Below are 15,721 nucleotides of genomic sequence, written 5' to 3'. Positions count from 1 at the left end.
AAGTTCTCAAGTCCTTCTCAAGTCTGTCCATTTACCTCCTTACAGGCCACCCCAGGCCTTTCTTCCTGTAGTCTCAGTCACCAAGTCCCAGGCTGTTCTGCTGAAGTCTGTTTGACTCCATAGCAGCCTCTGAACCCTTTCCATGTTTCTTTCCATCCCAACTCTGGTCTCACCAAGAATCCCTCTCTGCACCTTCCTGCTGGTCTTTATAGGGGAAGCAAGTGATGCCTGCTCAGATGTACCTCCTTAGAATCTGGGTCTGGCTGGCTCCAGGTCACCAGCCTTAAAAGGGGCAAGTCACCCATTACTCTGGCTAGAAGAGTGTGACACACTAATTCTTTCCCCAACCAGCTTTTCACAATGGGCATATGGTACAAAAGTAAAAGGATGGGGTGAATTTCATCCAAAACCTGAGGCCACAGTTTGGTGTGAAGCTAAATTAGAATTAATGAATTTTCCACTGTGGCGAAACCCCTGGCAAAAGAACCCTGTCATCCCAGAACATCTGCGATGGAAAATTTCTCAACAGAAAGGTTTTCATTAGATTCCACTGCTATTAGGAGGTTTCTATAAACCCAACTTGATTATCTAATTTAAAAAAAAAGTGAAATGTGACAGAATGGAACTGACCTGCAAGCAGTTCCATGCACAGAGCCCTTATGAATAGCAATTTTCAATATGAAATGAAAAACTTAAGGAAAACATTGACATATTCCATTTAATGCTTACTTGTACTCAACGAAGTGAATGGATAGGAGCTGTGGCTTGACCCAAGGATAGTGTCGTCAAGCAATGTGCAAACCATCTTGTATTAAGCTTTACAATCATGATCTGTAGCACTTCTTGCTATTCTATTCCTGGGTTCTCCCTGGGTTGTGGATGCATCTCAGTTAGAAGTGAGCCAATAATTGATAACAAATCATTTGTCAGATTTAACCTCTTTTTCTGCTCATGGAATATCCACAAGCTGATTGCAGTGTATCCATGAGCTGATTCTCAAATGTACTTGTTCAAATTTATTTCAGCAAGTGTCTATTCAATATTTTACTCAATGGATTGAGCGCTGTCAGATAAACAGTACCCATGCAAAGTATGTTCCCTGACTAGATGAGCATGCAGGCAGTTGTGTGTGAGAATAATTGCAGTTCGAACTTAGTATTCAGTTTCCCTGAATGCTTGCCCTACAATTGTAGAAATTTGCTTTCTTGTAAACCTTTGTGCTAGTAAAACTCAATCAACTGAAGATTGTGGAAGCAAATATGCCCAGCTCTGACCTCAGGACTGAGCTTGAATACTCACCGGACTATATCATTTCTGGACCTCTCTCAAGAAGATAACTCATCCTGTAGAACGGTACCAGAGCAAGGATCCTATATTGCCAGTCCTTTCTCTCCTGAGGAGTCCTTGCCTGTGCTTGCATGATTCGCCTGTGTGAAGTCACCAGGACAGCTTGCATGAGTAGGGGTTGGCAAGAGCAGGTCCGGCGTATGGTAGATTTGTGAAGTGATCTAAGAAAAGACTACAGAAAGTCTATGGCCACAAATGAAAAGAGGCTGCCTGTCATTGGGTCCACTCCCCGCTCACAGTGCCTCCTACTGACCGTCCTGAGAATTAGCTCTGCTAGGCTTGCCGTTCCCCCTCTGGTGCCATCTTCCCCTGTACTGTCTTGCTCTGTGGTCCTGCTCATTCCTGGATCTTCTGTCTCCTCTTCATGGCTTGACCCTCTGGCCAGTTCACTCAGTCTCTCCTCCTCCAGAGAATTAACAGTCTTTCCAGATCTACTGTCTGGCTAGCATCTCCAACATCCTTGCCACTCCCCAGCAGTTCGTAGGGGAATTCAGGCCTGCCTTCTACACTGGATTCCAGCCCAGGGACACTATAACAGGCAGTCAAGGTCTCTGTATCATCCTACCCCTTGCTGCTGTTTCCCTGGGCTTCTTCCTACCTAACTTCCCCACTCTCTGGGTTTACCCACTTACCAATGCCCTCCACTCAGGGAGTGACTGCAGCCTACTTCCCAGCAACCTTTCCCAGGAGCAACCCCCTAACTGTAGTGAGCTGTCTGATTTTATACAGGCTCTGCCTGTTCCTGCACAGGTGAGCCTATTCCTCTAATCAGGGCTTTCCTCTCAGCGTTCAATCTACTAGGTTAATTGGTCCATCTGACCTCCATTAACCCCTTCCACTCCTGTGTGGGGGGACACCCCATCACACTGCCCCACCAAACTAGATAGATTTTGTTCCCTATTCTCCCTGGTGCACTTTTTTGTAACGTGGTTTAGTCTGGTGTTTGATATGCAAAGGCATTGATTGATGAAGTTTAAAGTTTAGAAGCAAAGCGTTTCAAGGAGGACGAGACTTATTCTTTTAGCTGTTATTTAACTTTGTCTTCTGGTTTTCTAGAAATGTCCCTGGTTGTCTCTTTTTCTTTCTGGAATTTTTTGGAGGTTTGTCCGTAACAAGTTTGTCTTAGTCGTTCATTGCTCAAAGTGCTTCTGGGATAAATGATGCTTAGCCTGAACTTTAAAGAAGATTCAAAAACGTTGGGTCACTAAAAAACCAAACCTTTGCAACTCTTCACTGAGTATGTTCCCTTCTGGTGGCTGGAAGACCCTGGACAAACGCAGCTCTCCGGATACTTCTGCCTTGGCTAACAAGACTCATTGGACAGTCAGAAAAGTATATGTGACCTCCTGCACAGTCCAATCTTCTTTCAAGATCGAAGAGGCATGGATAAGAACCAAAACCACTGTGCCACTTGAGATTCTCCCTTGCCAAATAGAGAAGCTGGTTAGCATTTGCCCTTGAGTCATTTGTAGGGGTGTGGGCATTTTGATATCCATTGTGACTGGCAACTTTTCCACTGTCCATAATAACCAATTGAAATGGAGTATATGGAAATGGAATAAGAGAGAAGAAAAGTCCATTTCTGACCTTTAACTAATTTCCTAATCCTCTGTTTTACAAATCTTGAAGCTGTTCTTCATGGTGAGCAAAATTCTTCACCCTTGCCTTATACAGGCTTGATCCCTGGTTCACTGTTTCTCCCCCGTGAGAAAAGGTTCTCACCCCCTTAGAAACTTTTAAGAAGCACAAAATGTCTAAATGTGTAACAGAGTCAATGGAGACCTTTAGAATAAATGAGTTATGACAAAAGGGATGTCAACCAATCTCTCAATCATGATTTATTCATCAGTTCATGCTGCCTTTCAAATAGCGTAGAGGCATTCTGGGGTTTACAGTGGAAATGCTTGTGATGGACATGTTGACCATGGTTGGAGAGCAAATAAACATCCATTATAAAACTGATGGGCCTGAACCAGAGCCACAGTCAAATATCTCCAAATGCTGGGAAGGTTCAGAGCCGGATCTAAGCATTGCTCTTGGCTGCTATCTCGAACGGGTTGAAGCAAGGAAAACAACCCTATCAATGAAAGATGTTTAAATACATGCTTAATTTCAAGCACGTGCTTAAGTCCCATTGAAGTCTTAAAGCCCCAATGAAGATTTAAGCACACACTGAAGTGTTTCCCTGAATAAGGGTCAGGTCCAAAACTCTAGATCCAGATGCAATCTGAACTTTGAGTCTCTGTCACAGCTCTACTTCATATGGAGGAACTCATTTTGCTTGCATTTGAGTTCATACAATCATCATAAATTACTATTCCCCTTAGGAGAGACTGTGAAAAAGGAGCAGAGAAGTGAGAGTAGAGAAAAAAAAAATTAGTGAGGAAAAATAAACATCCCCTCACCCGCAAATCCACTCCCTGGGATTCCTAGCTGCTCTGTCTTTCAAAGTCCCTTCTAAATGAAAAGTGAAACCAACAACATTGAATGCCCTTAATTTCAAAGAGAAAAGGAGTACTTGTGGCACCTTAGAGACTAACAAATTTATTTGAGCATAAGATAAATTTGTTAGTCTCTAAGTTGCCACAAATATTCCTTTTCTCTTTGCGGATACAGACTAACACGGCTGCTACTCTGAAACCTTAATTTCAAAGGAGTTGTAGGGTTTGTATCTGAGGACAGATTTTTGCCATTCATGTCTAAATCAGTAAATAAATGGTAAAGATTATAATTACTTTGAACCATTGTTAAAATGATACAAACTACTGAAGCATGCCAAGATTTTTTACTATCATTGAGAAATCATATGCAACTCATTTTGCAAAGTTGGGAATAAAATGTAACCAGCACAACATTTCAATATCATTCTAATTTTCTTGATGGATGTTTGAAATAAAGATTCCCTTAGTTGCAGTTCATAGGACATTCTGCCTTTATAGCTTCATTTTTCTGAAATACTGATCAAAGCAAAGCTGTGAAATTTTACTATCCCATTGCTAACGGTTCTGTTGACTTAATGCAGACTTCCAAAATCCCTTCTTCCCCTCACGCCTTTTAACCACCTCCTCATATTTTAAAATGATATTTGCATTTGATACTGTTCAGTGCTTACTTGCTAGGAACGGTCTTGCTAGGGAGCTGAAACATGATTTTCCTGTGCTGAAATTAAAAGAATAAACCTTATTAATGAAACCTCCAAGCTGGCTAGGCTTTGAGACGTGGTATCATGGTGTGTACTGTGAGGGAAGCAGTTAGTTAACCGTGGAACCAAAATAGTAATAAAAATAATAATAAAAGTATAGTTTTCCCACCAGATTCAGTGCTGATCTCTGATTATGTTAATCCCAGAAGATGAGCTCCATTTTCTTTTTGATTGGGACAGAAATCCAGCAGAGAAAGGCTCAGGAGATCCAAAGGTTTCCATAACTGAATTCTATGCCAGCCAAATGCCTAGGACAATAAATCCCCTGTGATCAGTACAAAATGTACGGGAGGTGACAGCAGGACACCAATTCATCTCATTGATATTGATTCCAGTGGGAGTAGGCGCAAGATCTCCTTGTTGGGTTTTCATCATCATCTTCTCAGTTTATGTCAAGTTTTGCCATTCATAGTTTCTCTTGCCACTGAGGGTTGAAACATGGTCTAGAGGCGACTCTCCTGTGCTGGCTACCCGTATTGCAGGTATCAGGGAAGGAGGGGATGCAGATACCACAAATCTATTAATCTCCTCTCTGTGCATGCTGGTGGGAGGTGAATGGAGCCAAGCCAATGTGCCTGGAGATGCAGCTATGCTACAGCCTTGGGCTTGGTACAGAAAGGGTGAGATACTGCTTCCCAGGAGCAGTGGGGACCAGATGAGAGGTTTGTAAGTCAGTGAGTCACAATCCGCCTCTTAGGTTGCTCCAGGGGCAGTTTAACAACGCACTGCCCCTATAAGTTTGCGGCAAAGCCATGACTGAGCCCTGAGGGTATGTTCTTGTGCAGTGGTTCCCAGACTTGTTCCGCCACTTGTGCAGGGAAAGCCCCTGGCGGGCTGGGCCGATTTGTTTACCTGCCGCGTCCACAGGTTCGGCCGATCGTGGCTCCCAGTGACCGCAGTTCGCTGCTCCAAGCCAATGGGAGCTGCGGGAAGCGGTGCTGGCAAGCCAATAGGAGCTGCAGGAAGCAGCGTGGGCTGAGGGACGTGCTGGCTGCCGCTTCCCGCAGCTCCCATTGGCCTGGAGCAGCGAACCGCGGCCAGTGGGAGCCGTGATTGGCTGAACCTGTGGATGCGGCAGGTAAACAAACTGACCCGGCCCACCAAGGGCTTTCCCTGCACAAGCGGCGGAACAAGTTTGGGAACCACTGGTTTTAGTTATTGGGCCCCAATTCAGCTAAGCATGTGCTTAACTTTAAACACATGACTAGTGTCCTAGAAGTTAGTGGGTCTACTCATCTGCTTAAAATAAAGCATGTGCTTAAGTGCTTTGCTGACCTGGAGCTTCCGGGCCAGATTTTATCCCTTGTTCTGCCACTGACTCTTTGTGTCCTAGGTCAAGAGACAACTTACAGCTGGTTGAAATTTTTCCAACAAAATTTAGCCTAAAAAAAAAAAAGAAATTTTCTGCATTTCACTTAAAAAAAAGTTTAATGGAAATGTTTAAAAAAAGAAACTTTGTTCTACAATTGGTTATATAGGGAGAGAATTGCCAGTTTTGATTGGTCAGGTTAGTTACACGGTGGCTTTTTTTTTTTCAAAATAAAAAATATGATCCATCTAACATTTTCATTGAAAAATTGGAAAATGACACAATACAAAGGGAATTACAAATATTTTTGAAATTTGTCAAAAGTGCCACAATTTTGTTTCCTAGTTTTTGACCAGCTCTTAATATCTCTGTCTCAGTTTCCCAATCTGCAAAACGGGCATATATTACTTAACTATGTCACAGGCATTTTGTGAGGTTTTAATCATTAGGGCCTGATCCTGTTAGGTGCTGAAAGCCATTTATTACTATTCACTTCAATACAACTAAGAGAGTTTCGAATTTATGAATCAATCTCATAGTGCTTGCAGTGCACTTTGATATAAACCTATCCCTATGAATTTCAATGGGAGGAGGATAGGGCATTAAATGAAAAATGCTTATGGCATCCTCTGAGACATACTAGTGCTAGAATAAGACTAAGTCAAACAAGCTGAAGAAGTTGATTGCTTTGAAAATAGTGTGCAATTGAGTATGCACATGAGTGTCTTCCAGCCAACCTTACCCCTGGGCAGGGGAATAGAGAAAGGAGTCACACATGCCAACTAAGCAGTGACTGGTACCCTCTGAGATGACTGTGGAAGGACTGTTTGTATCTTTGGTGCTATTATACCAGTGAGCTTTCCACACTAGTAGAGACTGGCACAATGAAGGATTGTATACCGAGAGGAGTCTTATTGATCTAAGCAAATTTAACACAGCTGGTTGCTATAATGGTTGTGCATCATTGGGGACACTCATGTGTGGAAGGAAGGTATATTACAGGCATGCTAAGGGAACCACATCAGATCTTTCCAGGTGCTCAAATACTACAGCGACAGCTACTAACATAAGATTCTAGTGGCTCGAGTAAGGGTGGGGATTCTGGAGACTTGGGTTTGTGTCTGGCTCTGCCACTGGCCTGCTGGGTGACCTTGGGCAAGCCATTTTACCCCTATGCCTCTGTTGCCCCATCTGTAACATGAGGGTTATGATACTTACCTCCTTTGTAAAGTGATTTGAGATCTACTGATGAAATGCACTATATAATAGGTAGAGCAGAGAAGACCCATGAAAATTACGTGTTGTTCTAAAGCCACAGACTGAATATTTCTACAAAGGCTGAGCATTTCTTTCTGCACACACTTATGTGCACAGGAACCTATGCTTGTACACACATGTATTTCTTCATATGTACATTATACACATGCACAAAGTTACTGTAGAAGCTGGCAGTTCTGTGCAACTTGTTTCAGTAGTGTTTTGCCATCATCTTAAAAGTATATCGTCCTTCTGAAGAAAAATAGTAGTTTTGACATTCCAAGAAATCCCAAAAGGAAAAAATACAGAAAATTAATTGAGTTGGTCTCCATCCAACTGCCTAACTCATGGGAGATAAATGATTTTTTATGCTAATAACCATTCCCTCAAATCTCTGACATTTTCTTACAATGTACTTAAATGCAGTTTGTTTTGCTTTTTGTCTCCACAACAATTACAAAGATCTATATTTTATTGCTCTAGTTACGTTTGCCAGGACCACACTTCCTTTCCTTTTTTAAAGGCACAGGATTATTGTCTGGTACAGCGCATAACAGAGCATTCTGAATAGCCAAAATGAAAATAAACAAGGCTGAACTTATCTTCTGTAAGAGGGCAGACACTTTCGCTAGGCATGCTAAAGCCAATAAAGGCTTCTGGCTCTTTTCTGCTCGACAGATCAGTACACACAGAATCAGCAGCAGTTCATAAGCAAGACAACTCTGTCACATTTCATGATAACTGAGAATTAATCCCCCCCAAGTTGATTGAGAGCAACTAAAACCTATCACTTTTAAAGGCACTTCTGGTGGTAAAAGCTAGTTTCTTCAGTCTACTGCTATGCTGAATGGTATTTACAGGTTTTTTTTTTTTGAGCTGGGCTGAAGGGGTGATTCCATTGTTGGATGAACTTGCCAGAATGAGAACCCTGGACAACCTTGCAAATTAGCGTCAATTAGTCCTGTCTGTAAGGAACTGGGCTGAAATGACCACATCATTTCAAATAGGCAATTGAATGGCCATCAGACAGTAACCAACCACTGGCTGTGAGGTTAAATGCTCTCTTTCTGATCATGCTTCCCACTGGTAATGACTAGCAGGCAATAGCCAGGGTCTAATGTATACAACCATTTTCAAAGCAGAAGCAGTACTGGAAGAGTGGTTGAAAAATTGATAGTCATTTGTGAAAGACTGTCCCATTAATCAAAAGAAATTAAGCCTCCTACATATTTTCAACAGCACCCATTTGTGTATGGATTATGGATTTTGCACATGCAAATGCATTTGTGCATTTAATTGTAGGCAAAGTCCTTCCGTACCTCAGTTTTCCATCTGTAAAATGGGGATAAGAAAAGTTAGAGGGGATTGGAAAAAATCATTTTTTTTGGAAAATTTTCCAGATTCCCCCCATCCCCTAAAGTCCAATAAATGTTGATCAGTTGGTGGAAATTTTTTTTGAAAAATGTGTGGAAATTTCTCCTGATTTTTCAAGGTTCAAAATACTAAAATTTTCAACCAACCCTAATAATGTTTTGTTTCTCCAACTATTTGTCAGTCTTATCTATGTAGATTGTTAGCTCCTTGGGCAGTGACTGTTTTATATGTCTTTATTGTGCTTAGCAAAATGGGGCCTTGATCTGGTGCCAGTAAGTGCTACTTTTATATGACTAAATAGCGATCATAATGATAGTTTATTTGGAAGATTCCTTCAATGCTCACTGCCACAGCATTTGTGTACCTTATGCTAAATTGGAAAGAAACAAATGCAAGTTATAAAAGGCACTCACACAAGCAACGTTGTACCTTTGTGGGGCCCTGGGCCAGAGCAAGTGGAGGCCCCTCCTCAACCCTTCCACCTGCAGTTCCGCCCTCACCCCCCTTCTGGGGAAATGGGGTTGGGGCACGGGGGCTTGCCCCACCCCCTTGCCTAGCATTCCTGCCAGAGAGTGGGGTTGGGGTGTGGGGCTTCCCCCGCTCCCCGGCAGGAGCGCTGGGCAGTCAGAGCAGGTCAGGTCATGGGGGTGCCCATTTTTCTGGGGGCCCCCCAATTGGCCAGGGCCCCTGGGTATGGGCCCTGTTGGCCCAGTGGCTAACCCGCCACTGCTCACAGGTCATGTTCAGTCTCCTTTCGCTGCAAAGCTGTACCTTGAACATATGTTTGGGAGGTGACGAGTTTTTATTTTTCAGGTTTCACTTTAGCCTGCCAAATGCCAAGTTGCATTCAAAACAGACTTTTAACCTACCTTTGTCCTTTTTGTGCAGCACTGCCATTTATAAAAATCAAGCTACTATTGACACAGGGAAAAAGTTACTATTAAAGCCTTCCTAAAATATGGATCATTAAAGTATAACAGATTTTAAAAGTGTTCTGATTAACATTTTATGTTAACTTAGTCAGACAAGTTACTGGACTCAATACAGGAATAACTGGATGAAATCCGACGGTGTGCGTTATACAGGAGGTCAGACTAGACATTTAATGGTCCCTTCTGGCCTTAGAAGCTATTAAACTATGAAGTATGATTTCAGTAATGCAGCTGATTTGGAAGAATGAAATACGATCTGCGCACCTCCTAAATCTTGCAGATGCAGATTCCTATGTCCATCTTTATTGTTTTATGCCCATGTCCATCTGTTTGCACAGACTGCAGTGTGTGGAGTGGGTAAGGGCCGAATCCTGCTCATGTTGACGTGAACTTCCCTTGACCTAGCTCTCGTCATTCAAGTGACAATAGATGCATGTTCTTGCAGATTAGTGACCAGAGGCGAATGACCAAGTAAAGAACATGATTTTGAGAGGGGTTTGTTTGTAATCTTATAGCCAAACTGAGATTGGATGAGAATGCTACTTTAAAGGGTGTCTGAAGCACTGGACCAAAGTTATTTTACTGCCCCTAGAACTGCATATTACTTTCCATGCTCTGCTGTGTCCTGTTTTGGCATTGATACAAGATGTTTTGTAGAAATAAAATTGAGCCTCCCTCACTGCCTCACCATACAAATAAATGCATTTCCTGGTTGCCCCTGACTAAGAATAAACTCTCTACCACTGGAACATATGCTATTAATATTACACACTGGAGACCAAAGGAAATAATGGGGTTTAGTCATGAATGGATGGCGAGAGGGAGAACATAGCCAAGGCTTGGCACACAGGGGGTTAACCAGCAAGGAGATCAAATGTGACTGCCAGTGAGTAACAGATGGCATCAGGCGACATAGTTCCAGTCATCTCGGAACGCTAGCAGCCACATCCGCATTAATCAGGCCTTTTTTTCTAAAAATCTCATCCTCTTCTGACCTTCCTCTGCTTTATGATTGTGGACACGCTTAGCCACTGCGGGTAGCTTTCCAGTTTACATGGAGTAGTACAATTTGTGTGAAAGAAAAAAACCCAAAAAAAGCGCAGAAGGATCCCACTGGAAAAAAGCTGGCTCAGAATAGACTGTGATTAGTGACAATACCTTCCATATTTCTCAAAGGGAAGTGATACATCTTCCCAGAGTCAAGCCCATGAAGGCAGTCGTGCTTTGTGGCTGCACTGGGTACGCAGTGAGGTCATTTCAGAGAAGAAATCAAAGGCTGGTTTGGGTTTTTTAATTTAAACTTTGTCTCAGAGTTGTTTTTTTTTTTTTTTTAAATTCAGAGATTATCCAAACGTAGACATTCCAAACCAAAACCTCTAATCCACACTCTTTGGAGACCCAACCATCCCTTTTCCCGTTGTCTGGGTGCTGGCACCAACAACTGGAATGTTACTGGGAAATGGGTAGGTCACACAGTTTACTGTCAGCCGCAGTGACCTCTTTGGACAGTGTGTGAATCAATCTGGAGAGAATCTCATTTTCTGCTGCACCTCTTGAACGTCAAGGAAAAATAAAACCCGCTGTGTGACTGTAATGAGGCATTTTCTAGTACTGTTGATCTTGAAGGCAAACAGCCACTACCAGCAAGTAATGGTAGGTAAATGATCCAACAAAATCTACTGCACCAATATTGTCTGTGAAGGACTGCCAGCTCCTGGCTGGAATGTCTATATTCCAGGGATGGGTTTTTTGGCTTGTCATTTGCAATACAAAGTCAGATGGCAACCAGGAAGCATGTGCGCATGTGATGTAAAGACCCCTTCAGCTAAATTTGAATCCGTTACACCAGTATAAATCAGGAGTAACTGGAGTAATTAAGTTCAGGATCTGGCCCTCCAGACACTCATTAATCTTGCACTGAAGGAGTTACAGTCCTCATCTTGGCTCAGAGCCCACTGCTTGGCTTATCACTCCGCCAAACCAGTCAGTCAACACCGGTAGTTTCCATCTCTGAGGATGGGCTGCAGGAAGCCAAAGTCTGTCACTTCTTTCCTCTGCCTCATTAGATGCTGTGTTTCACAGGATACTGAAATCAAGGCACTGTGTGTTCACAGATAAATAAAATTAATTCAGACCACCAAATCGTGGAAATGAAATGTAGACAAATATCCACGGACATTACATTTGACATTCTATGGTCAAGTTTTATGAAGCAGTAGGTGCTATATCAATGATAAAAAATCCTAATAACTCATTAAAAAAAAAGTTAGTCGAGGCAAGTCCTGCACCATAAACATAGTTTATCAAACTAAGCACAACTGACTTACAGGAAGGAAAAGGGTCTGATCAGGATGGTAGGAGAGGATCATATTGCAGCAAAAGGAATTAGTTCCACCCGCTAAATCTTATAATCCAATGTGTCAACTAAAACATTTTTGTAAGGAAGAGAAAATGCCCATATTTTAAAATCTGGGGCACTAATGCTAGGCACTAAATATCATATTCAAGATCCTAAATCTAAAGAGCCTGATTTTCAGAGGTGCTGAATACACGACAGCTAACTACAGGGGGAACTGTGGGGGCTAAAACAAACAACTTTTATTGAGGTGCCAAAATATAGACTTCATTTGCAGCAGTAGTTTGAACATTTTGGCCTAAACTTATCAATTACATGAAATTAAAATAAACATGACACTTCTAAGGAAGATTAGGAGTACTTGTGGCACCTTAGAGACTAACAAATTTATTAGAGCATAAGCTTTCGTGAGCTACAGCTCACTTCCGATGAAGTGAGCTGTAGCTCACGGAAGCTTATGCTCTAATAAATTTGTTAGTCTCTAAGGTGCCACAAGTACTCCTTTTCTTTTTGCGAATACAGACTAACACGGCTGCTACTCTGAAACCTAAGAAAGATTGTGTCTTAGTGAATGTAAATAGCCAAGCTAAAGGCCTGATCCTATTAGGTGCTGAGTGCCTCTCTGGTTTCACAAAAAGAAAAGGAGAACTTGTGGCACCTTAGAGACTAACAAATTTATTTGAGCATAAGCTTCGTGAGCTACAGCTCCTTCATTGGATGCATCCGATGAAGGGAGCTGTAGCTCACGAAAGCTTATGCTGAATAAATTTGTTAGTCTTTAAGGTACCACAAGTTCTCCTTTTCTTTTTGCGAATACAGACTAACACGGTTGCTACTCTGAAACCTGTCTCTGGTTTCAGTGGAAGTGGAGATACTTAGAGCCATCATAGGATCCAGTTCCATATACTCAGCTCTCTGGAGCAGAAATCTTTCAATGTGGCCTCATCAGCACATTTACAGTCCTGTTACATATTTCTTAAACACAATAACACATTAATCAGCAAAGTGTAGATTCTCACACTTGGGAAAGACAATTTTAAAGGCAACTTTAAAGGTATTGTAAATCTGTTAGAAGCCAAAAACTTTTAAAAGCATTAATATCAAGGAAATAGTTTGTTTAAAAAATTTAGCTGAAGTAGCCTGACATTCATATCACTTTGTTTCCATTCACCTTCATGTCCATTTTTGCTCATGCAGACAGCATTTTCTGTGTAAGCAGTTGCTGTATGACTCTTTTTCCTCTTCCCCATTAATGCTGGGTACCTTATAGACCAAGAAGCCACAATTGGGAATGCATTCAGAGACCATTAGTACAGGAAGCAGGGTCAAATCCAAAGAAATCATGAACCAGTAAGTTTGAAAACACCATATGAAAGGCCTTTTCATGCAGTCTTTTTCAGGTGGAGTTTGTTTTTGGATTAAAGGAGTTTATTCAGGTACTAACAAATATCCAAACTCTCTGAACTGGCTGGAATGTGGAAATCTCCAAGTCATAATCAATTGCCATAAAAGGGATTGGCATGTTCTAACTAGGGAATAGAAGGATGAAAGACCATAATTAGGTGACACACCTTCAAAAAGCGATGAAAGTCCAAAAACATCCTCACAGACACAAGCAAATATAAACACTGAAAAATCACTTCTTTTTTTATTTATTAACTAGACGTTCCAAAAACGTTGGGTTTCAGATGTTTTGTACGTGCCCAAATCCCACATCAGGTTCCCCCCAACCCGTTGCCCACTTGGCTGGGAATTAAATAAACTCCTAAAATGTGGCAACTCATTCCCTTATATCTCAATGAATACAGCAACAGAGCTCATTTCTTTCAGAACAGAAAAATGTGAGTCAATCATGATTTAATTGAGATGCCATCCCAGCCATTTGAATGACACGAAGGCCTATCAACAGCATTTATGAAAGCTAAGTTCAATTTATTTTTGTAAGCTTGAGAGAGGGAAGGGAAAGGAAATTAAGAGAGAGAGAGAGAGAGAGAGAGAGAGAGAGAGAGAGATGGACTAAGATTCTGATCTGGTCGGGAGTAATGCCACCGAAGTTAAGGAGGTTGTTGTGGTTTAACACTCGTGCAAGTGAGAGCAGAATCTCACAGGAATGAGAATTAGGAATTCCCAGGCATTGAAGTAGACTAAGACAAAAAGGGGAACTCTGACTGCAACAGCCAAAGAAGGGAACTGCTTTCCCCACCCAGAGAGGGGAGGAGATCTCTCTGTGTTTTGCTTTTTCTTTTAAACAAGGGGAGAGCACAGCTCCTCAGCCTCTATCCCCCATTCTTGCTTATTTGAACCCCTGGCAATTGCTAACTTCTAACGCAGACTCTGGAACAGACTTTGTGATCTTGAGCTGGTCACGAACAATCAGGATGATAATATTTACAATATCTACATTTTAGGGGTGTTAGTTCATGTTTGTAAAGTGCTTTGAAGATGTAAAGTGCTAGAAGAGCGCTAATTATTATGATTCAGAAGTTGCTGAACGGACAGTTTTGAGCAAATTTACGCTGTTCTGTAATAAATATGGGGAATCAGTCTATATGCAACATTTAGGAACAGCATGGTTCAAAGTCCAACAGCTTTGTGGTGTTGTTGTTGCTGTTACTTCTAGGCTATTGTTCCTGAGCTTAGTGTTAAAAGAAATGGAAAGTTATAGGAAGCTGGCAAGTTTTCTGGAAATAAGTGAAACTTTTTCCTTCTCATACTAAGCCCATGCAGTATTGTAAGAGCCATAAACACTATTATGAACATCAACTATTGGGAGGAAAATCCACATTTTATACATCCTGAAGTACTTGTGCCTCTGGGTTTTCCTTATTTAGAGAAGCACACAGCATGGCTTCAAACATCCTTCAAATTAAAATCCACTCCCATTCTTATTACATGGTGGTAAATATTTGGCACATACTAACTAGTACCTTAATTGCCTTTTTTCCCCCTGCGGTCTCAAACATCCCACATTACATTCACATTCTATTGAACTGGATTCCTTCGAAATGCTTATACAAACAGTGCCCTTTTCTCTTTTCACAGGTGCATGGCTGTGAATGCATGATTCAGAAGCAAAACTGAAGATGTTCATAAATGAGGATTGGCACTGGCATTGAAGTGGTGCTTAGGTGATGGCAGATTTGCATATTAGAATCCAACATGGCCACAAGTAACAGACTGGAACTGATATGGATTTTTGTTCAGTAAGATGCTGATCCAAAGCCCATTTGAAATTGATGGGAGTCTGTTGACTTCATTGGGTTTTAGGTAGCGCTAATCAAAATTTTTGACATGACAGTTTAAAGTAGCAAAAAAAAAAAAGATACTGTTTCATTGAAATCAAATGTTTCACAGGAACATATAGATTTGATGAAATTTTCAATGGGAAAAAATGAAAATGAGTTCTTTCAACTTTTGTGTTTCATTTAAATAAAGTTGCAATGTTTTGATAATGTCATTTTGACTTCATTTCCATTCATTTTGTTTGGACTTTTATATTATATTAAAATATAGTATAAATAAATAAATTATTGTTATAATTAATATAGTATAGTAATATACTAATAGTAATATAGTAATATAGTATAAATTAATGTTTAATCTTTACACAATATTATGTAAGTGCAAATAAAATAATCACTATGATAGTCTAAATTAAACTTTTACCTTTTGAAAGAAAAGGTTTAAACATGAAAGCAAAGTTATTTGACATATTGAAAAAATATTTGAAATGTCAACTATATGAAAGCAAAGTTATTTGACATTATTGAAACAAAAAAATATTTGAAATGTCAGACTATCCCACAGAATGGAAATTCTGGTTTCTAGCTAGCTCTAGTTTTGGATTTTGTCCCAAAAGGAGTGGCAGCTACATTTTTGGGATTTTGATTGTATAACAACTGTACTGTGGAAGCAAATTGTCGAAATATGCAAAGAACGGGTCA

General features: G+C 41.0%; 1 protein-coding gene across 1 annotated transcript in view; it reads left to right on the top strand.

Moving 5' to 3' along the window:
- FOXC2 (forkhead box C2) overlaps positions 1-15,194 on the top strand; it is a 70,662-nt gene extending 55,468 nt beyond the window's left edge. Inside the window, exon 2 of the mRNA XM_038368366.2 lies at positions 14,820-15,194. Coding sequence (XP_038224294.2) covers positions 14,820-14,858 — 39 coding nt within the window. The 3' untranslated portion in view covers positions 14,859-15,194. The remainder of the gene's footprint in view (positions 1-14,819) is intronic.
- Positions 15,195-15,721: the final 527 nt, after the last annotated feature.

This window comes from Dermochelys coriacea, chromosome 12 (assembly GCF_009764565.3).
Source record: "Dermochelys coriacea isolate rDerCor1 chromosome 12, rDerCor1.pri.v4, whole genome shotgun sequence".
Lineage (NCBI taxonomy): Eukaryota > Metazoa > Chordata > Testudines > Dermochelyidae > Dermochelys > Dermochelys coriacea.
This window is presented reverse-complemented; position numbering and strand designations above follow the sequence as displayed.